The sequence below is a fragment of the Diceros bicornis genome, chromosome 6 (assembly GCF_020826845.1).
Source record: "Diceros bicornis minor isolate mBicDic1 chromosome 6, mDicBic1.mat.cur, whole genome shotgun sequence".
In the NCBI taxonomy this organism is placed as follows: Eukaryota; Metazoa; Chordata; class Mammalia; order Perissodactyla; family Rhinocerotidae; genus Diceros; species Diceros bicornis.
In genome coordinates this window covers 82,644,874-82,669,277 of record NC_080745.1, presented here as the reverse complement: position 1 = coordinate 82,669,277, position 24,404 = coordinate 82,644,874, and the positions used below count along the sequence as shown (strand labels likewise).

The window sequence follows — 24,404 nt, the reverse complement described above, 5'->3', positions numbered from 1 at the left end:
GTATCTATTAGGACAGAGAGCTGAGTTGTACAAAATCAAAATCAGTATTAATTCCTAAGAAATACTCTGAGAATCTATTAGCATGAAGAGGACAGGCGTTTCACCTTCTTCAAAATAGGAAGTAAATGCAATTCACTCACTGGATGATAAATATTGAAGAACCCTTTACAGGTGGGAAGCCTGTAGTTCTCATCTATCCTGTCCACTCCTCGAATAGTCAGAAACATACCAATTGGAGACCCCAAGGCAAAGAAAATCTCTGGTTCAAAGTCTAATGAGCTGTAAATAATAGACACCTAGAAAGAATCAAAAAACAATAAAAGATGATTATTCCAATGTCACATAATTCAAAATTCCAAAGTTCAAGCTGGAACTGCACTTAATTAAAAGCATCCCAACACAGATGATGCCCCTCAAGGCGTGGCTTAGGATGCTTATAATCACTGTCATGGACAGCTGCTCCTAGCTTTAAAGGATTAAAAAATTTCTCTTTAAAATCTTTACAGATTATTACATCCTCTGGCTATACTTTTACTTGTTGTATAGCATAATATATACAGTAAATAGTAAGTATTATATTTATTATAGTTATAAATGTGATTAAAACTGCAGATTCTAAATCAAACTGCCTGGGTTTGAATCCTGGCTCCACTCCTTACTGTGTGACCTTGGGCAAGTTTCTTAACCTCTCTTGCCTCACCCTCACTTTCCTCATCTATAAAATGGGGATCATAACAATGCCAAACTCATAATGTGATTGAAAAATAAATAACCTAATCCACATAAAGTGCTTAGCACAGAGCTTGGCATATTTTAAGCATTTAAAAACTGTTACTTCTATTATAACTACCATCCTCATTTGTTAAGGTAAGTTTCTTTCCATTAGAAAAATGATTTGTCCCAAAAGAGCCTGGGTTTGGGGGCAGCTTGCATGCAGCCTCTCAGCTCACTGAGAACTGCCTAGAGTAAGAGAAAGCACCGACAGTCGTATAGCACTCTGCAGTTTACAAAGCTCTTTCGTTTGCTGCTCAGTGGCAGCGTGTGTGTCTTCATCATTTTAGTATCCTGAGAGCGAAGAACAACGAATGACACAATTCAAGTGCTCAGTAGAGGTCCACTGAAAGAGGGAGGTACGGCAAGAACCATCATGTCCACTTCTCACGTGAAGGCAGTAATGCTCAGATAGGTGACATCCCTTACCCAAGAGCACACAGCAGTGAGGGGCAGAATGAGGACTGCTAATTCCAAATCTAATGCTCTTTCTACTACACTAGGCTGATCTTTTTTTTTTTTTGGTGAGGAAGATTGGCTCTGAGCTAACATCCGTGCCGATCTTCCTCCATTTTTGTATGTGGGACGTCACCACAGCGTTGCTTGACAAGCAGTGCAAAGGTCTGGGCCCGGGATCCAAACCTGCGAACCCCAGGCCACCAAAGTGGAGCACACGAGCTTAACCACTATGCCAGCAGGCCGGCCCCTAGGCTGCCGTTTCTAACAAAGTCTAGACTTCACATTCCTTGGTTTGCCCTTATACTAGCAAATTCAATAGTTTCTGTAACTGATGAGGGCCACATAGGAGATGCTCTCAAGATTATGCATTTTCCCCCAGCTTCAGAAAAAAAAAACTTAAGAAAACTTACAAACTGAAAAAAATATTTACAACATATATGACAAAGGGCTAATATCCTTAATATATAAAGAATTCTTAAATATCAGTAAAGAAAAAAGGAACTCAATAGAAAAAGAGGTAAAACTAGCACTTCACAAAAGAAAAATGCCTAAAAACCGTATGAGATAATATCTAACCTCGCTAGTGCTCAAAGAAATACAGTGAGATATCATTTTCCCTATAAAGTTACCAGAGATACAAACAAAATACTAAAAAGAAAGTAAAAATCTCCTATTTTCATGTAAAAAAAAATTATTTCTTTAGAAAAAAATTATAAAAGTAAGAACACGACATATTTTTAAAGGAGAATGATGATACCAATACTATGAGGGAGAGGGGAGAGAGGCAATCTTATAACCTGCTAGTGGCACCACCTTTCCAGGGGCAAGCAGAAGTAACTACCAAAATTTCCATGTGCACATCCTTTAGCCCAGCTATCCCACTTCTACTTATTTAACTGAAAGATACAATAAAGAATGTATACAGAAAATTGATTTAAAACTGTTCACCACTGGATTGCTTCAAAGAGTGAAAAACTAGAAATTGCCTACGTGTCCAATGTTATGGGTTAAACTATGTCTCCCCTTAAAAAAGATACATACCAGTACCTGAGACTTTATTTGGAAATAGGGTCTTTACAGCAGTAATCAAGTTAAAATAAGTTCTTTAGGGTGGGCCCTAATCCAATATGATTGATGCTAATATAAAGAGGGGAAATTTGGACACAGAGACAGACCTGCACAGAGGGAAGACACTGTGAAGCCGAGAGGACGCCGTGTGAAAATGGAGGACCAGAGCGCTGCATCTGCAAGCCAAGGAACACCTGGCAAATCACCAGTGCTGGGAAGAGGCAAGGAAGGCTTCTCCCCTACAGGTTTCAGAGGGAGCATGGCCCTGCTGACACCTCGGACTGGGACTTCCAGCCTCTAGAACTGTGAGACAATAAATGTTTGTTGTTTTAAGCAACCCAATTTGTGGGACTTTGTTATGGCAGCCCTAGAAAACTAGTACATCCAATAACAAGTAAATGACAGAATAAATCATTCTTTCAAAACAGTGAAACAGAGCAGTCATTAAAAATGAAGTTGGAGACGGATATTAACTTACATGGGAATATATTCATAATATACTGTTTGAAAACAGCAAGTATAATGTTTTAGTAAAAGATTACATGTAGTATTTCCTCCTTTTTGTTAAAATATATACGTAAATATATACTCGATTAAAAGTCTAGAATGCCTTGTTCAAACAGTTAACAGTGGTTAGTTCTGGTAAAGGAGATTATGAAATTATTTTTTTACTCTTCTTTTGTTTAATCACTACTTCTTGGCTTTCTGGCAATGAATGATGCACACTGTGCCTGTTGTCTGGACTGCCCAACAACCCTCTGGGTAACAGATCCTACCTGCCCACAGTGGCCCACCCACCATGGAGGTGGCACGTGACCTGGGCTGGGTCAATCAACCTGGGCCCCATTCCCCGGGCAACAAGAATTGGTCCAGAAGGACTTGTGACTCAAACCAAGTCAAGTAAAATCTCTCCTTGAAATTTTCCTAAATGGACCTCCCAGGAGAGATTCCTTTTCCTCTATGGTCATAAAGTTGTAAAGAGATGAGCCCAGAGCCACCAATACCCCTGACTCCAGTTTCATGGAGAAGGCCAACTCCCAGAGGAGGGCACACAGTAAGAGTGTCCTGGTGGCATGGAGCCCCTGGTTCCACAAATCTCGTTCTCCACTCTGCCCCTTCACAGTTAGGTGAGGAAATATCTGCCCTTTATTTGCCAGAGTCTGTTCAAGTTTGCTCATGTTCAAAAACAGACATTTAAAAAATGCACTCTTGGGGCCAACCCCATGGCCGAGTGGTTCAAGTTCCAGGCACTCTGTTTCGGCAGCCCAGGGTTCACGGGTTCAGATCTCAGGCACGGACCTACACAACTCACCAGCCATGCTGTGGCAGCATCCCACATATAAAATAGAGGAAGACTGGCACAGATGTTAGCTCAAGGTAAATCTTCCTCAGCAAAATAAAAAACAAAAAATGCACTCTTTATCAATGAATTGGGCTTAAAAGTTTTAACAGGCTACAGCAAACATCCAGTTCCATTTGCTGCCTTCTTTAAATCATTCATGAAAGCACTCATGATAACAGAATCTTACACACACAACTATAAATATACTGAAAGTATCACTGTCTAATTGATTCCAGGGGCCGGCCCAGTGGTGCAAGTGGTTAAGTGCATGCGCTCCGCTGCGGCAGCCCCGGGTTCGCCGGTTTGGATCCCGGGCACGCACCGACGCACTGCTTGGCAAGCCATGCTGTGGCGGTGTCCCATATAAAGTGGAGGAAGATGGGCATGGATGTTAGCTCAGGGCCAGTCTTCCTCAGCAAAAAGAGGAGGATTAGCACAGGGATGATCTCCTCACAAATAAAATAAATTAATTAAATAAAAACATAAAAAATAAAAGTATTTCCATACTTCTAAGCCTCTGAGATACAAGTATATTAAAGTATATTATTAAATGCAGCATTATCAACTACTTGGTCGATTTTTATAGGAATTTTTCCCCAAGGGAAGAATTGTGAATACTAAAAAACGTAGGTTGACTGAATGCAGCAAGCTTCTCTCACAGAAATTTAAGTATATTCTGAACATAATTTTCTAACTATCATCATTTCTGTTGCTAGTCTATGAGAGACTAATGCTATAAAATTATGAGTGGTGGAAAAATTGAAACAAAGACAATTTCAAAAGTTAGATGATATGTTCAGAAAACATTCAATCCCTTATTTTGAACATTATGAAAGAAGTATACAATTTTTATTAAGAGAAAATCCATTTTCTCCACCCTCCCATAAATGTTTAAAGAATTTAAAGCCAACACAAATAATAAAGACGTGATTCCAACACAAAATATGCAGCCCTAGTCAACACGTAAACTTACCTGTCCAGTGCCAACTTCAAAAGACTCATAATCAACACGCACAGAAGAAACAGAAGCACCAACTGGCAGTTTCCTCTTGGACTCACTAGATTCTGAGGGGAGAGAAGCCATTTCTTTAGCTTTCTGAGCACTTTCCTCTTGTCCTTTCACAGAAGCGGCCATCACTGCCTTCTTTTCTGCTGCTGCTTTTTTCTGTTCCTGTGAAATAGCAACATTTCATAACATAACCTTGAGGAAAAGTTCAGTTATCAGCTATCACTACGAAACATGCTATCTCAACATTACAGCACGATCAGTAATTTCTTAGGCACAACAATGGCATTGTGGTGATTACAGAAATGTCCTTTTTCGAGACACACACTAAATACTTAAGGAGGAATTACCATGATGTCTATAATGTACTTTAAAATTCTTAATAAAAAAAAGATTAAGAAGCAAAGAAAAACTACAGCAAAACAGCTACAATTAAATCTAAGTGTTGGCTATCATTATACTATTCACTCTACTTTTCTACATAATTTAACATTTTAATAATAAAAAATTAAAAATTGGGGCCAGCCTGGTGGTGCAGTGGTTAAGTTCACGCACTCTGCTTCGGCAGCCCGGGGTTCGTGGGTTCAGATCCCAGGCACAGACCTACACACCACTCATCAAGCCATGCTGTGGCAGCATCCCACATACAAAAGGTGGAGGAGGACTGGCACAGATGTTAGCTCAGAGGACAATCTTCCTCAAGCAAAAGAGGAAGATTGGCAACAGATGTTACCTCAAGGCCAATCTTCCTCACCAAAAAAAAAAAAAAAAGTAAAAAATGCCAACTTCTTCCTTTACAATCTCAACTTTAGACAGTTTAGAAGTACTGTATAATTGTAAAATACATACTTCCTATAAAGATGTGTAATTTAGGAGAAATTTCTTCATTCAACACATTTACACCCATTATGTCTGCATGGAACCACTCACAAGTTTTCCTTAAAAGCGTTTTGGGAAGAACAGATAAACACATTGTGGTATATTCATACAAAGGAATAACTACTCAGAAATAAAGAGGAATAATCTGCAAATGACGCAACAATTGGATGAAGCTCAAAAACATTATTTTGAGTAAAAGAAGCCAGATACAAAAGAGTATGTAGTGTTGATTCCATTTATATGAACTTCTAGAACAGGCAAAACTATTCAATAGTGATAGAAATCAGAATAGCACGCAGTTGAATGGTGGGAGGCATTGACTAGAAAGAAGCATGATGGAATTATGAGCGACAGAAACTCTCCATTTCTTGTTTTAGGTGGTGATTACACAGGCGCAAAAATTGTCAAAACTCATCTCACTGAACACTTAAGATGTATGCATTTCCAAAAATAAATAAGTAAACAAAAGCTTTGGGAGCATCTATGGAACAGGAGTATCACTGAAGTAATGAGATCAAATCCACTCACGCTGGTTTGTGATCACACCCTGATACAGCAGCAGCAGCAGCAGCAGCAGCAGGAGAACATGAACAGCTGCCGTGGGTGGATGTGGCCATTCCCCACAAGCACATGTTCCAATAGCCCTCACTCCCCAGGCTGTGAATGACTGTGCAAGGCTCTGCTTAAACAGCTATCAACAGTGCCCAAACAAAACAGCTGGCCAAACCAATCTTGTCTATTAATGAATTCCAAATACTAGGAAATCAGGAAAACAAGTCCAATTGGTTAAGTCAACAGGCAATATAGCAAAAAGAAAACTCTCTGTCATCCAGCTTGGAACTGATTCCACCAAAAATGTTTTGGAAGGCATGGTTATCTCTGCCCTTTGGAGGCAGCAAAAGATTAAACCTAAAATCCAAAACGAAGAACATGCAGAGTGCTTCAGTTTAAATTTGCTTTCTTGGGCCGGCCCCATGGCTTAGTGGTTAAGTGCGCGCGCTCCACTGTTGGTGGCCCGGGTTTGGATCCCGGGCACGCACTGAAGCACCGCTTCTCCGGCCATGCTGAGGCCGCGTCCCACATACAGCAACTAGAAGGATGTGCAGCTATGACATACAACTATCTACTGGGGTTTTGGGGGAAAAAATAAATAAATAAATAAAATTATAAAAATAAATAAATAAATTTGCTTTCTCACCCAGAAGTACCTCCCATTATACTCATAGAACTTAATATTCTAAATTGATAAGAGAGCTGTCTAAATAGATCATAAACTGTCCTATTGCACAGTTGTTTTATTTCCCCTAGACACACACAATAATTTTAAAATGAAGTGAACCTACACACATATACTTGACTATCAATATTCCCAACACTAAAAACTATTCCTTAAATGAAAATCACTAAGATGGTTTACAGAGGGGGAAAAAAAGCACTCAGACCACAAATACTTGATCTTCTGATTATAAAATAATTGGATAATTTTGATCCCATTATTTCAGTTATAGTAAATCAATAGGACACACCGTATTATCTTATTATTGATCTGGTAGCTCTTGTTACCTGTGAAAAATGTAGAGCAATCAATGCAACACAGCTGAGAAAGTTTCATGGTTCATCCAGAGGCAATTACTTTTGAATTTAAAAAATAAGATCACTTTATAGATTTTCACTCCTTTCAAAACATTCTTATATGCCATAATTTATATATCCAAGCAACTACAGTGTATAAACCAGGCTCCTTCTAGAAAATTTTCAAGAACTATAGAACACTTTTCTACTTTTATTATAGAACATAACCAAGGACACGATATAGGGCCTGAAAGCAGAGCTTCTCATTTCTTGTGTTTTTACAGGCTTGTGTGTCACTGGTGTGCACATGGAGACAAACGTGCTTAGGCACGGGGAACCTAGCCTGACAGAAAGGAACGACACTAGCGCACTCGGGGCCTGGTTTCAGTGTGACCACGGAGCTCGTCAGAGATTAATGCCTTGGGATCTACCTCACAGGCCTGTTGTGAGCCTCAGGTGAAGTGAAGAGCTCTTTGTAAACTGAAATTATATGATTCAATATACAGAAAAAATGAAATTAAACTTAACTGCCAAAGCTAATATCCTCTTTCTCAACGCTTAATCTTCATTGTTACCTTCAATCAACTACATACCAAAAACAATGTTCTAAAGACATATTTATGTCTAAAATGTCTTTTGAGCTGCACCCTTCTTTTCCATTTCCTATTATACCCCATCATCTCTGGCTGAGTCACTGAATAATTACAAGGCCTACTCTAAGAAATTCCTAACAGCCTCCAGCTTCACCCCCTTCCAACTCCAGCTCCACAATGTAACCAAGTGAACTCTCGAAAACACAAGCCCATCATGGAACTGTCCCCACTGCTCCACTGCCCTACAGCAGTGGTCCTCAATGTCCCCTCAAAAACTGAAAGAGCTTTACTGCTGCTAAAATGAAACTGTGGCCCAATTCACAAAAAAATAAAATTTTAAAGATCAGGTTGCTAACAAAATTCTCTCAACTTCAAGATGTGCTCCAATATTTTTCGCTTTAGTACTCCATCAGCCAGTAGGCCCTAGCAGACAGCAAACGAAAGCAAATGTTAATGGAAAAACCAGGAAGGAGTCAATATGTTCAAAATCCATTTACTATAGATACATTTGCTCATGCCTGAAATTATAATGTGGTTCACAGCACATATTTTTAAATATTAAAATTTCTAAAGTTAAAATTAAAATTTAGACTGAACACAGACTTGGTGTTAAATCATGATTTGTCACAGAAGCAGGTCAGAATCTCATGATGTCTGTTTAAAAGCACCGTGACTTTCATGGCCATAAGAACATGGTGAGAACCACTCCCTTACAAGAGAAAATCCAAACTTCCACATCTGCCATTCTGGCCTCCAGACCCTCTGCCCCACCCTATTCCCAGCTCACCTGCTATTTCAGCCAGAGGAAAACACAGCCCACTGCTGGAAGGCCATTTCCCCTGATGGTACCTCTCCTTCAAGCTCAAGCATCTACACCTTGGGGAGGTCTTCTCTCACCAACCCCAGCCCCTTCTCCCCAGGCCAGAACTGCCACCCCTCATCTGGCTCGGACAGTACAGACAGCACACTGTTACAGGACTGATGCATCGTCACTGTGGTCAAATCTCTCCCCAACTAGACCACATGACCTCAGTTCATCTCCAAATCCTCAAAACTGAGCCCAGTACCTGACCCAAAAAATATTCATAAAATGCTGAATAACTCAACTGCTTAAGCTAATCATAACAAATTAGTCCTATGACTTGATAGTCATACTACATATAGGGGGATATATGTTAAGTTCCAAACACATAACTCAAATAAAAGAACTACAGTAGTTCAAAAGATGGAAGGATCAACAAAGACCATGTTAATAACAACAAAAATAAAACAGCCACCCTAAGTGCTAATTTTTCTAATTAAGTATTTAGAAAATCACTACAAAATTAATTTGATTAATAAATGAAAATTAAATAAAACTTGTGAGTTTTTCCCAGTTGTTTTATTTCTAAATGTTTTTTAGTTGTTACTTTGTTTTGTACTGCATTTTTGCTTTTTAATTATTATTTAATGAGATTTTAGTTAGTGTGTTCTTATCTCTTTAGATGGTCAACAGGATTGGGAAGAGGGAAAATGAGCTGACATTTATTAGGAAGGTATCATCACTCCCATTTTAGAAATGAAGGAAACCAAGGATCACAGCAAAAAGAGGAGGCTTGGCATGGATGTTAGCTCAGGGCTGATCTTCCTCACAAAAAAAAAAAAAAGAAAGAAAGGAAAAATAAAAGAAATGAAGGAAACCAAGGATCAGACAAGTTAAGCAAACTGCTCATGAATATGTAGTTAATAAGTGGTTGAACTGGGAATTAGGGTCAGCAACTCATCGATTTGTCCGGAATAACTTAGTTTTTGTACTGGGAAATCCCCAAATATCAATTTTAAAACTGAAAGTCCTTCATCCTGGGAATTCTCTCAGTCCCAGGAAAACAGGGATGGTCAGTTACCCTAACTGGAATTTAAATCCAGTTCTGGCTGACTCCCAAATCTGGGCTTCCATCAACTCCACTACTGCGCCCTTGGGCAGGGAGCACACTAGCTGGCCTAACCATAGTGGTATTAACAAAAATATGCTAGTCACAGATGAGTTTTAGTTTCTTTTTTAGGGCAGAAATGAACTTTACCAGTTTAATCGCTTTATGTTTTACGAAGTTAGCTATCTTCTTTCTGGGTCCAAGGGGTATGCCCATTTCCTTCAGGTCATCAACTGTACACATAAGCTTTAAAAGCAAACAAACAAGCACATTAATTAACCAATCTAGTGACAGATGAACTGCAATTGAAATAAGGAAATTATAACAAGAAACCATATCATCTAAAGCAATCTAAGATCCAATCAATTTTTTTAAAGTTAATTTTTTTTGTTTTTAAATCATGGGTTAATTTAGACTGCAACATCTTAGGCTTCCAAATCTAAATCATTCTATTAATTTTTAACAGAAAATACATGCTTATTGTACAAAATTCAAAAGCTATAGTCAAGCATACAACGAAGTCTCTCATCTCCACTCTTGGCCCAACCACCCAGTTCTCTCAGAAGCAACTGCTGGCAATTTGCTCTCCTTCCACAGATATCTTATGTACACACAGCATCTGCACGTTTTTCCTCGTGTGTGTAGCCTGCTACGCAAACAGGACTGAACTTTGCTCTTTTCACATAACGTTTCTTAGAGGTCATTTCACACCGATATCTCTGACGTCGTCTCATTCACTCAACAGCTGCAGGGTATTCCATTATGTGGAGGCACCATAAATGATTTCACCAGTGCCCTACTACTGGACACAGAAGGTGTCGCTAAGGTTTGCTATTACAAACAGTGCTGCAGTGAGTATTCTTGTAGATGTTCTTGTGCGGATATTTCTCTGTAGGAATTATTCCTGCCAGTGAAATTGCTGGGGCAAAAGTTTATGGGGCATAGTTTAAAAGATATTGCCAAACTGCCCTCCACAGAGGCTGTACCAATTTACACTCTCACGAACAATATGTAACAATGCCTACTTCCCCTCCTCCTGGTTACACAGTATATTATCAAATTCTTTATTTTTGCCAAACTGATAGGTTAAAAAAAGTCTCACTGCACTTTTAATTTGCATTTCTCTCATGAGTTTTCATAAGAAGCATTTCTTATGATAATACGCATTTCTCTCATGAGTTTTCATACGATACTTATTTCCTTTCCTATATATCATCTGTTCATACTCTTTGCCTATTTTCCCATTGTGCTGATGGTCTTTGCGTAACTAATTTGTAGAAGCTTTGAATAGTACGGAAATAAGCCCTCTGTCTATAATGTGTTCCAAATATTCTTAATCTAGCACTGGCCTTTACATGTTGTTTATGGCGTCTCCTGCTATGCAATTTTTCTTTTATGCTTCTGGGTTTTGTATCATACTTAGAAAAGCCTTCCCAAATTATATTAAAAAAATTCTCCTGTGTTTTTCAATTTTTTAAACATTTAAGTCTCTGCCTTATCTGGAATATATCGTGATGTAAGAGTGTTTAAATCATTGTTAATTTTCAATCTTATACACAGGAAAAACAATTTTAAACAAAAATGAATCAAACGATCACCAGTACCAGAGATTCCATATCAATCTTTTCCTTTTCAAAAGTGCTAAAGTATTCAGAGAGGCTAAGTCCTTCCAGAGTTTCTTGCAAAGTTAGGACTTCTTCATTTTCAACGTCAAGGTCACAAGACTCATCCAAAGTCAGCTTTGGCTCCTCAGGCATCTTAAAAAAAAAAGTCAGGAACATTGCAAAGCTCAGAAAAAGTCCCATAAAATGTCTCCTGATCTACAAAAAATTTTAAACAGTTTTGCTCTACATACAAATCATAATTTTAGGTAGTTTGTCATCCAAAGTTTGAATATTCTAAAAAAGTATATAAATTTAATAATCACTCATGCTCCCATTTCCTACAATAATTTAACTTTTTTTAAATCAAACTTTCTCTCACATTTAAATTTATAATCCATAAGGAAGAAGAGTGAGAAACTCAAACAACAAGCTATACGATTCCATTACACTTGTAAACTTCATTATACTTTGACATATAAAAACATTTCAGGAAACAATTCAGATTTTGGAAAACTGTTCAGCTCCAACTCTAAATCTAAATGTTAATCGGGTCACACCTGCTTTTCCTGAAAATGTGACTGCTTCACAACTCCATTAGCAGCAGCAAAAGGCCCAGGAGACTTTGATAAATTCAAATCTTTTTGATTAGACAGGATGTCAAACAATATTAAAGAACCTAAGAAAAAGAAGGATTTTGTTTTATAAAGCACTAGGTACGTGTATAACACTAAATAAAGTCTCTTACTTTTTCTTTCCAAGTCCGTAGGCAGAAGTCATACAAAAGTTACATGTTAATTAAGATCTGATAATCAATATTCTTGTTTTGCCACAGAGAATAAATTAAAATATAAAGCATTCCTAGGTAATTCCTAGAAGAGGTAAACACCAACGGGAGAATCTAAAGTCAAAGCATTCACTTCTACCCTTTATAAAACTTAAATCTATAATTCTAAATCTTGCACTAACAATGTCACCCACACTGAAAGCAGTGATAACTCAACAGAAATTATGTTTAAAATGTGGATATTTGACAGCTTTACCTAAACTGTGACCAGCAACAGAGATCCCTCCTTTGAAGTCTGGGTTCCGACTCATAAAGAGTGCATGCAGACGGTTTATCTCCATTCCTACTTTTTCCACAATCCTCTGACAGTAGGTGGGGCTATTGTAAAATAAAATATCTAGCAAGGTTTCATTGGTAAAGTGACGAAACCGACCAATACTTGGTAAAGTGATTTTCTTAATATTCCTGTTTAGACAGAAAAAAAAGTATATTCAGTGAGTAGCCACCTTATATCTATGGATTTTTAAAAGTTTAGATTTTGATTTCTGAAAATACAAGTAAAAGAAGCCCACAGACTAATTATGAGTTGATTCTGTAGACAGAGTTATTAAAAATAAATCAAGATAAGGCAAAGAAGTTGTTATGTGTGCCTACAACTGTACTATGATTTTGGGATTCTCTGAAGAGTCATCATATAAACTAAGGCCCATACCAAGATTCTAATTTTATTTTTAAAGAGAAAAGCCTACTCTTCCATTTTTCTTCCAATTAATTGGAAATCAGAGTACCTGACAAAAAATTGTGGTGAAAGGACAATAGATAACGTAGCAAGGGGCAAGAAAGGAGCTTCATGGAATGAAAATCTTTCCTGATTTGAGAATGGCCATAGTAAAGTTCATGAACATCCAGAGAGAAAGAAAACACTCTCATAATAGGGCCTACCAAGGAATAACATAGAATGCTGTTTGTAGGATCTGTTTTATTAAACCTGTGCCCTGAAACATGATGACATTCACTAGAATCCAGTTACGTTATTAGCCCTGTGTCCCAGCGTAAATATTTCCTAAATCTGTAGTTCTCAGCTGGGAACATTCAAAATTGAGTGGGCCATTTTTAGTTGTCACAGTGCCTGGCGAGTGCTGCTGGCCTTTAGACAAAGGATGCTAAACGGCCTACAGTGCACACAACAGCATTGCATGATAAAGAATTGTCCTGCCAAGAGAGTCTCTACTGAGGAACAATAATCTGGGGGCCTGGGGCGGGGCGGGTGCTACTGTTACCTAGAGCGTAGCGGCCAAGGATACTGCTAAACATCCTACAATGTAAAAGACAGGCCCTAGTCTAAACCACTACAGATTAGAATAGTATTTTATTTTATTTTTTTATTTTTTTATTTTTTTTTCTTTAATTTTATTTCATTTATTTTTTTCCCCCAAAGCCCCAGTAGATAGTTGTATGTCACAGCTGCACATCCTTCCAGCTGCTGTATGTGGGACACAGCCCCAGCATGGTCGGAGATGCGGCGCGTCAGTGCGCACCGGGGATCCGAACCCGGGCCACCAGCAGCGGAGCGCACGCACTTAACCACTAAGCCACGGGGCCGGTCCAAGAATAGTATTTTACAACTGGCTTAAATATCTTAAGATTCTCTTAAATCTTTACAATAGGAATGCATATGAGCCGGCACCGTGGCTTAGCGGTTAAGTGCGCGCGCTCCGCTACTGGCAGCCCGGGTTCGGATCCCGGGCGCGCACCGATGCACCGCTTCTCCGGTCATGCTGAGGCCGCGTCCCACGTACAGCAACTAGAAGGATGTGCAACTATGACATACAACTATCTACTGGGGCTTTGGGGGGAGGGGGGAGGGAGAAAAAAACAGAATGCATATATATGTATGCATGCACTCTCACTCTCACACACACACACACACACACACACACACACACACACACAAGTAGCATATAAACCTAACCACCAGTATTTAACCATACATCAGAACAAGTATATAATTAAAATAAAGAAATACATTTGTTCAAGTCATAATAAACTATTTCATATTATGGTTTAAATTCTAAGTTTGACTAATCTGAAAAACAAGTTATCAAAATCCACCAACCTGTCAACACCTGTGGCATCCCCACCTAGGGAACTATGCCAATGAACTGGAAGGAACTCCACTCTGCTTACTTTCCGATCATCTAAAGCTTTCTTGAAATGCGTCTGCAGCAATTTGAGAGAAACCACCCTAAAATCATCCACTTAAAAAAAAAATCAGGGAAGACAAATTAAATTGATTAAATTTTCCTAGCTCGACAGGTAGTCAGCAATTCCCTCAAACATGCCAGTACTTTTATCACAAACTTTTTAAGGAAAAAAAGATAACAAAATTAGTCCAAAAAAATTAAACCCCAACCTTTTGGAAGCTCTTTTTAACTTTTCATTATTTTACAGGAATGTATAAATGACTAAAAAAACATTAGTTTAACTACCACTACTGGGAGTCAGCAGGGCACTATGGGTACACTCTGGAATCAAACTCCCTGCCGTTGGATCCCTGCTCCAGAAGCCACAGACTGTGATACGGGAGAGGTTAACTTAGCCCCCTGGGCCCCAGTTCATCACCTATGGGGGGATAACAGTGACAGCACCTAGGCCCCAAAGGCTGATTGTGAGGGTTAAATGATGTAATACATGGAAGACACTTGGCACACACCAAGTATTCAATAAATACAAACTATTATTATACAGACATAAAAATAAAACTTCAAAATTCTAAGTAAACCAGGCAGATTCATAGTTCCAGTAACATTTTCTCACAACTAATTCACAATAAATCAGCTCAACACACACGTGTTTCTAGTTGCTGGAAGTGCTTAGGCAGAGGCTGTCTGTCAGAAAGTCTAAATTATTTCCAAGAGCCCTTCTAATTCTTCACAGTCTAGAATTTTATGAGTTATATATGTCATAAGAGCAAATCAAGTACAAATTGATATTTCCCAGTGACCATTTAAATCGCATCTTACAGTCCCTCAGTCAGCAGTATACAGCTGGAACTATCTTAAAAACGAACACTTAGGGGCAGCCCGGTGGCACAGCAGTTAAGTTCACATGTTCCACTTCGGCAGCCCAGGGTTCGCCAGTTCGGATCCTGGGCACGCACCTACTCACCGCTCAACAAGCCATGCTGAGGCGGCATCCCACATAAAAGAGCTACAACTCCACAACTATGATGTGCAACTACATACGGGGGCTTTGGGGAGAAAAAAGAAAAAAGAGGAAGACTGCCAAGAGATGTTAATGCAGGGCCACTCTTCCTCAAAAATAAAAAAATACAGAACAATCAGGAGTTGGCTTTAAAAAAGAACACTTAAAAGTCCTTCTATTAGTTCTCAAATCATTCCATGAAATAAAATGACTACTACTTACCACATTCAATAATGCTTCTAAAGCGCAAGTCACACACAGGTCCAATGCCATGTACCATGAACACCAAATGGTCAACCTGAGGCATTTCCCCTACAAAAGAAATACATACATACATACATACATACACACATACATACATACATGCATATATACATACATACATACAATGAGGTGGGAAATTGTTTGGGTTTTCTTACTTGAATAGCAATATTCTAGATATCGCTTTTGCAACACAAACTTGCCAAAGAAATTCATGACCCTTCAAAGCTAATAAGCCTCATTACTCTCTATCAAACGAGAATAACAGCTCAAAGTCCATCTTGGCAAATAACAGTGAACTAAACCAGGCAGTGGAGGAAGGAGGCCACCTCTGATCCCAGAGGCTATCAGCATATGATGACCAGCAGTTTTGTACCAACAGAGGCTCCACAACCCTGTGATTTCTTCAGAAATCCTCAGGGCACTAAGCCCCACATGGAAAAGCAATTTGCCAATACAAACTTTAAAATCTTTCCCTTTAATTTGTTAGACTCATACATACTATATAGGAATATCTCCAACTTAAATCTACTATTTTACTCTGGTTATTTCATTCAGATTCACAATATGAGTACATTTATTTTGTAATTTCGTAAGACAATGAAACAAACATGAAGTATGTAAGTGTCAAAATAAAATCCATACTGCAAATAGTATAATAGGAGAAACCAAAACACACATACTGGAGCAGGGGTTGGCAAACCACAGCTCATGGGCCAAATCCTGCTCACTGCCTGTCTTTATAAATAAAGTTTTATTGGAACACAGCTATACCCATTTGTTTACATACTGTCTATAGATGCTTTCATACTACAATGGCCAAGTTGAGCAGATGCAATAGAGTCCACATGGCCTGCAAAGCCTAAAATATTTACTATCTGGCCCTTCACAGAAAAAGTTTGCCAACTTCTGTGCTCAAGTAATAGAAACAAGATGAGGCATGACCAAACAAGGGAAAAGTATTGCCAAAAGCCTAATAGTTTCAACAAGCAAAGTGCTTCTTCACAACAATACATATTTTAGAATCTATAATACATGGTTTGTATATCTTCAACAAAATTTTAAATTAAAAAGTAAACAGATATAAAAGTAATAAAATTAAAAAGAAAGATATGTGCCAACCTGGCTGATTTCTGCATGTTATGGTGGGTAATCCTAATAATTGTTTCTTTTTTCATCATTCTAAAAAATGAGGCTAAAATAGAGAAGTCTAAAAATGACCTTGGTCCTAAACAAACTATACACACCATCAGGAATTTCATCAAGGTTATCATCAATTCCACGCTTTACAACCCGGGGCCTTGTCTGTCCATCTTGCGTGGTTCCCCATTCATCTGGCACTGATGAAGGCTGGAACTGAACAATAACCTTCAAGATACAACAGAAGGATTATGACACTCACTACCGCTCACTACCAAATTCATTTCCACTCCAGTCTAAATAATTTATTTCAATACATAATAAAATACTTCGTAGAATGGATAGTCTATAAATCAAGTACCAGTACTGTTCTCCCAAAACCAATTTTGTAAAAGTCCTGCTAGTGTCCATTAACCATTAAAACTAAGCAAATCAATACCATTATTCCCAATGCTTATGTTGGAAAATAATACAACTAAATCAGAAGTAGTATACTTTGATTTAAAAATGTAATATAAAAATCTAGGTTTACACATAAGAAATTAAGGAAAAGTTACCTGGAATAGAGAAATCTTTGTCTTAGAAAAACATTTACAGCAAAATCTTTTAAATAGTAAGATTCCCAAGTAATATACAAATTCAATTCGAATGCCAAAAACTGATTTACCCACCACATTTTAGGGAGACATATATTTTTAAATCAATGGTATAGTCATGCATCACTTAACCAGGGGATACGTTCTGAAAAACGTGTTGTTAGGTGATTTCATAGTCGTGCCAACATTATAGAGTGTACTTACACAAACCTAGATGGTACAGGCTACTACACACCTAGGCTATATGGTACTAATCTTACAGGACCACCGTCATACATGTAGCCCATCGTTGACCAAATCGTCGTTATGCGGCACATGACTGTAATGCGTTGTGCTATGAACTTAGAATGGCTGCAACATCACTAGGCAACAGGAATTTGTGAGCTCTGTTAAAATGTTACAGGACTACTGTTGCATACATGATCTGTCGTTGACTGAAATATCATTATTCAGCACAAGCCTGTATTAAATTTAGCCTGGTGTCATACAAAAATTTTTCTTTAAAAAAAAAGAAAAGAACGCATGCAAGGTGGTATGCAAAATTTTTGTGTTTGTATAAAAAACAAAGGTTAAAAAAACAAAGACAAAAGGTTAAGAGTGGTTATCATTATGGGGAGAAATTGGGGGAATACAGTGGTAAAAGGCTTTTTTCATTTGATACCTTTTTATACTGCTTAAATTTTGTTGGCATATGAATATGCTTTTATTTTTATTTATTTCAATATTGATAAGGACTATTGAGGTGGTTAGATTATAGGTTATTTTTGTTTCCTTTTGTATTTTTCTGAAATAAATAGCATATGTGCTGAGAAACTTCTGTATGCCAACCACTATGCGAGATGCTTCTGCATCAATTATCTCACTTTATCTAAAATATGACGCTGGGAGGTAAATCTTATCGCAGGTGAGGAACCTGGAGCGCAGAGAGATTAAGGATGGTAAATGAAAGAATCAGAACACCACTAATTAATATCTTAAAAACACATGAAAAGTTCATGGAGACAATACAAATAAAAAGAGGAAGGACATATTTTTACTTTCAAGGTTGAAACAAACCATCATCAAGGGCAGGGTGGACAAACTATGGCCTGCAAACCTAATCTAGCCTACCGCTTGCTTTTATAATTAAAGTTTTATTGAAACAGACACATTGATTGGTTTACATATTATCTGTAGCTGCTTTCAGGGTACAATGGCAGAGTTGATAGCTGCAACAGAGACCATGTGGCCCATAAAGTCTTAAATATTTACTCCATGGCCCTTTACAGAAAAAGTCTGCTGACCCCTGATCAAGTACAAAAATTTATCAAACAACTTCAATGGGACACACTAAGCTTCAGCTAACACGTTGTTATAAAAACTTCATGAGAAAACTTCAAACTTCATTTTTGTTTCTATGATCAATGTGAACTATAGCAAGGTTTTAAAAGCAATGCACTTGTAATAAATATATCCCCACTGCAGAAGTTAATAAAAAATAAACATTTATCAAACACATTCAGCAAAATAATTATGAAAATGAACCTAACACTTTAATATCTTAATATCATTACCTTTGGATTGTGCATAACAATTGTCTCTCCACTTGGAAACTCTAATCTACGGTGCCATTGATTGGTGGTTACAGCTTTTTTATATTCAGCCTACAATAATGGAAACAACATATAAGACAAATCTATACCACACTGAGAGAAAGCGTGAAAGAAAATTATAACTATGATGGTCATAAAAATAACAGTAATAGCAGCTCTCAGATACTAACCGGTTACCATACTTGCTTATCATTTTACATACATTACCTCATTCAATCAATTACTCTCAATCACTCCTAAATAATATTATCCCCACTACATAGAGGAGAAAACCAAGGTTTAGACAGTCTACTAGTTTCCCAGGGCTGCCATAACAAAGTACCACAAACTGCGTGGCTTAAAACAACAGAAATTTGTCTAAGTTCTGGAGCTGCAAGTCCGAAGTCAAGGTGTCAGCAGGGCCATGCGCCCTCTGAAACCTACAGGGAACTCCTTCCTTGCCTCTTCCTAGCTCTGGTGGTGTGCCGGCAATCTTTTGCGTTCCTTGGCTTACAGATACATCACTCCAATCCTCTATTTTCACATGGCGTTGTCGCTCTGTGTCTTAACACAGCTGTCTTCTTATAAGGATACCAGTCATTTCGGATTAGGAGGCCACCCTACTCCAGTATGATCTCATCTTAACTAATTACATCTGCAAGGACCCTATTTCCCAATAAGCTCACATTCTGAGGTCCTGGAGGTTAGGACTTCAACATATCTTTTTTGGGGGCGGGGGGGGGGCCACAATTCAACCCCTAGTAGACATTTTAAGTTCACAGTTTCACGAGATTACACACTGGTAAGTAGCAAAGGCAGGAACGTAGCTCACTCCCACCCACAACTTTCTGACTCCAAAGACTTAACTGTTCAACCCTTTTCTTACTCTTCCTCCAGATATACTACTCTGCTTTCTACAAGGCAAAAGTGAGGGCCTCTTGGAGAGCCAAGATGATTAATAACAATGATTATTTGACAATCATGTCAAAATAGAAATGCTTCTTTCTGTCTCCTGGACAGTCATTCAGTAACAATTCCTCTCCATCAGCCTCTATCCATTTGACCCTCTCCCTCACTTTGCTTTTTTAAATTTTAAACATATTTATAATTTTTTTTATTTTTTTGGGTGAGGAAGATTTGCCCTGAGCTAACATCTGTTGCCAACCTTCCTCCTTTTTTTGCTTAAGGAAGATTAACCTCCTCTTCCTCTAAGTAACATCTGTGCCAATCTTCCTCTATTTTGTATGTGGGTCGCCACCACAGCATGGTGACAAGTGATGTAGGTCCACACTCCGAATCTGAACCCACAAACCTGGGCTGCTGAAGCGGAGCACACTGAACCCAACCACTATGCCGTGGGGCCAGCCCCTATTTATAATTTTTAAAATCAAGATTACAAACAAAAACGTTTAAAGAAAGAAAAGTTTTACCATTTTAAGAATTATTTTCACTTCTTCATATTTCCTTTGAATCCACAGCTTTATAATAAATCTTGTCTGGTAGAGCAAGTTTCCACACATCATTCTTCAAAATGGTCTTGGTTACTCTTGACACTTTGACTTTACATATGAAATTTAGAAGCAGTTTTCAAATTTTACGTAAAAAACCCTAATGTGATTTTGACTGGGATTACATAAAATTTATAAAATAATTTGGGAAGAACTAATATCCTTATTATATTGAGACTGTGCACCTATGAACATAATATTAGCTCCATTTCTTGAGGTCATCTTTTACGTCCTTCAAATCTGTTTTATAGTTTTTCTCCATTTAGCTCATATATATCTTTTGTTGGACTTTTTTTCCTACTTATTCTGTAGTTTTGTTAGTGTTATAAATAATATCTTCTTTTTTCATTATGGTTTCTAATTTGTTATTTCTATTGTATGGAAATGTTATTAATTTGTATATGTTGATTTTATATCCATAGACTTGCGATGCTAATGGTAGAGGTTCTCCTGATTTTCTATGTAGACAATCATGTCGTCATCAAGTTAAAAGTGTTTTCTGTTTCCAACTCTTCTGTTGTTTTGTCTTAGTGCTGATAGAACAGGATCCCCTATACAATACTGAGCAATATGTATCATCTGGTTCTCTTTTTCTCATGGGCTTTCTTACTTCCTAACCTGCCCTTCCTCTTCCCTGACGTGGTCTGAGTTTCCTGGAAGTGGCTACCCAGGAGGTAAAGTCTCCCTAGGTTAAGAACAGCCATGTGCTGTTCAGATGGTCAGTACATGGATAGCTATCCCACCACAAACCCAGTGTCACCCATTTATAAACAGATACAGTTAGGATAAAGTTTATACTTTCAGATACTGCTTAGACTTGAAAATATATACTTTAGCTTCAAAATAATAGGACTAAACATCCAGCCTTGAGATGTTATACCTTCAGGAGAGTCCTATCAAAGGTGCCAAAAATTATAGTACACGTTTGTTTGTTTAATTATTTAGGTCTAAAACTAAGCTATAGATTTCAGCACTCCTTTACACATTTTTTTCCTTATTCAAATAACTAAAATTAAGACTGGTGCCTCCTGACATTTGGTATTTCCAACAACAAAATTAATTTTATGCCTTCTTTTCACTCTCTGCTCTTCTTAACTAGGTTCTGACTCTGCTCTAAATCAGTTTTTTTCAAACTGTGGGTCATGACCAGTAATAAAATGTAAAATCAGTGTTTTAAATGAAATAGAAAATATCAAAGTGAATGACACCTAGAAGGCTAAGGACTGTTCCACGGACTTTTATTTTTAGTGGTGCATTAGAGCTGGCTCACACCAGCTCACAAGAGCTGATCACACATATCTCTTCTCAACTCTGTGTCCAATAACATCATGTTGATAGCTTAAAATTGGCCATGGTGGGAGTATTTACACTACGGAAATCAGCAAATGCTATAAATCAGGGGCTTTTTTTCCTGGATAGGCGGTCTACCAAATACCACTGTTTCTGGTAAATAAATATACGTATAGGGGTGTGTGTGTGTGCGCGTGTGCGCGCGCACAAAGCGTGTGTACTAAATCTCAATGTAAAATGTATTTCTTACTACAGGTCGAAATGAGAAAAATTTGAAGCCTCTGCTCTCAACAAGCTTCTTTTCCAATTTATGTAACTCCAACTAACCTGTCTTACTTTAGGCCAACACTCACCTTTTGGTGCTGATTTGGTTACAGAATAGTATTTCAAAGTTACTACTATAGAGATTAACATTTCCAGAGCAGGCACAATTGATAACAACTAAGAATTGCATTTATAATTTTTTTTTTTTAAAAAAGTAAAATATACTCCACAAAAAATCTATAATTGTTATAAAAAATATGTATATGGATAGACAACAGTCTAAGAAAATATCTTTTAAATGTAGAGTTTGATTTGAAAGGATGACAAGATTGTGATTTCATTTTTCCTTATTTCTATTAATTATATTATTATGTTCTCTCAGGACAAAAAAATTTAGTAATTAATAGCCAGCTGTTAAACTTGACTGTCAGCTCCTAAACAGAACACAAATCCTTGCTTGAAGCTATCCAAAACATGAATCCAGGCAAGATTTTAGAGGCTCTTTTTAATGTTAAAATTAGCGTTGTTTTAATGTTTAATGTTGGTGTTGGTTATCCAAGTTTTAATAACTACTGCATTAAAAAACAGTAACTAAAATGTTCTATATCTCATTTCCCATGTAAGCAACTGAATTCATTTAACTTATATCAAATATTTAATACTCAACTATGAAGAATTATCACAAGAAATTAACACAACTAGATAAAACAACACGAACCACCAGTTATAAAATGGCTAATAAGTCTCAAGACATTTGTTCCTATTTTGTTTTGTATTTATTATCATAAACCAGAGGTTAATTTCAAGCCTTTCACTGAGTATTAATTTGAGACGCGTCCATATGGTTGGCATGTGTTGTCAACAGATCCCAGAAGACTAAGTTCTTTTGAAGGTTTGACACAAGTAACTCATTAGGTCTGTGATGTGCCCCTGAAAGACACTGAGGCCACGACTGGGACCTCATGAATGATGGCATCACTTAAAAAGCGATCTTCTTTGTCAGTAAGACCAAGACAGGCTCTCTTGTAAATAAAGTCTGCTCCACTGTGAGTGGTGTTACATGAGGCTCCAATGAATAAGAGTCTACGTTTTTTTTAAAGAAAAGCATCAAGGAATAAATAAAGCCCACGCACCTCTAGTTTTTCACTGAACTCCTCTGTGTAGGGAATAAATCTGCTATCCGTGTCCCCTTTGTAAAACCAAGTACAGCGTCTCACTTCAGCTGGCTCCTCTTCCCAGTACACAGCTTTCCTCATTCGGTCATAGAGGTAAACATCGTAGCGCCCTCCATCCGTGCCAAGAACCACACTCTCAGGGTCTGGCTGGACTGGAGCACAAAGCCCACATTTTAACCCAACAGTTACAAAGCATATTTAAAAGTAATAAATAACAAATATGGTGACAAGTCAATCCTTAAAGACAATAGAACTAAGCTCATTTTTGTTTAAAAATAGAAATTTGATCTGTGCTACTCACAATTATGACTCTTCCTTGTGCTTTTTTGTTTTTGTGTGTGTGTGTGTGAGAGGAAGATCAGCCCTGAGCTAACATCCACGCCAATCCTCCTTTTTTTGCTGAGGAAGACTGGCCCTGAGCTAACATCCATGCCCATCTTCCTCCACTTTATATGGGACACCGCCACAGCATGGCCTGACAAGTGGTGCATCAGTGCGTGCCCGGGATCCGAACCCGGGCTGACAGCAGCAGAGCACGCGCACTTAACAGCTACGCCATGGGGCCGGCTCATGACTCAAGTGAAGAAGAAATAGCCAGGGCAAAATTTAAAAACATGATCATAAAATAATTCAAATAACTCATGGATTTTGTTTTTAAATCAAAGCAGCAATACTCCAGGAAGTACATTTCTCAGGATCCTAGTTGGTGATTTTTAAGTCCCATGATGAGATATCATCAAGACACACAAAGAAATCTATTTCTATTACTGCAAGATTTCTCAGAGCCTTAACATACTCCTGTGCAGTGTCTATCTCAACAGGTGGATGAGTTACAGCATTTCCAAAACTCACCTAACCATGGAACCATTTTTTCAGAGCATCTTCAGGAAGAAGACTTCCATAGAAAATACTTTATAAATGCCTCATAACTAAATAAATAAGGGAAATAGGAAAATTGACACCTGGATTATATGAACTACTCTATTTCTCTGATTTAAAACATTTTTAAACTAAAGAAAATTACTAAAACATTTAAATTGTTGAAATGTTCAAATTGTTGAAAATTAAAAAACATTTCTTCAAATACCTAGCTCAAATCACTCAGGACTTATACTAATATCACTATCTTGGGGCCGGCCCAGTGGCGCAAGCTGTTAAGTGCGCGCATTCCGCTGCGGCGGCCCGGGGTTCGCCAGTTCAGATCCCGGGCACGCACCGACGCACCGCTTCTCAAGCCATGCTGTAGCGGCGTCCCATATAAAGTAGAGGAAGATGGGCATGGATGTTAGCCCAGGGCCAGTCTTTCTCAGCAAAAAAAAAGAGGAGGATTGGCAGATGTTAGCTCAGGGTTGACCTTCCTCACAAAAAAAATAAATAAATAAAAAATAATATCACTATGTTAAGGTA

The 24,404-nt window shown here is 37.9% G+C and overlaps 1 protein-coding gene across 3 annotated transcripts in view; it reads right to left on the bottom strand.

Annotated features, from left to right (window-relative positions):
• SEC23IP (SEC23 interacting protein) overlaps nt 1–24,404 on the bottom strand; it is a 43,442-nt gene that overhangs the window by 10,615 nt on the left and 8,423 nt on the right. For all 3 annotated transcript variants that reach the window (XM_058544131.1, XM_058544132.1, XM_058544130.1), the window contains exons 4-14: nt 22,956–23,149; nt 18,743–18,832; nt 16,701–16,821; nt 15,415–15,504; nt 14,105–14,246; nt 12,245–12,453; nt 11,762–11,880; nt 11,205–11,357; nt 9,751–9,846; nt 4,614–4,811; nt 141–296 (exon numbers count right to left, since the gene is read on the bottom strand). In XM_058544131.1, the coding sequence (XP_058400114.1) occupies nt 141–296; nt 4,614–4,811; nt 9,751–9,846; nt 11,205–11,357; nt 11,762–11,880; nt 12,245–12,453; nt 14,105–14,246; nt 15,415–15,504; nt 16,701–16,821; nt 18,743–18,832; nt 22,956–23,149 (1,568 nt within the window). The remainder of the gene's footprint in view (nt 1–140; nt 297–4,613; nt 4,812–9,750; nt 9,847–11,204; nt 11,358–11,761; nt 11,881–12,244; nt 12,454–14,104; nt 14,247–15,414; nt 15,505–16,700; nt 16,822–18,742; nt 18,833–22,955; nt 23,150–24,404) is intronic.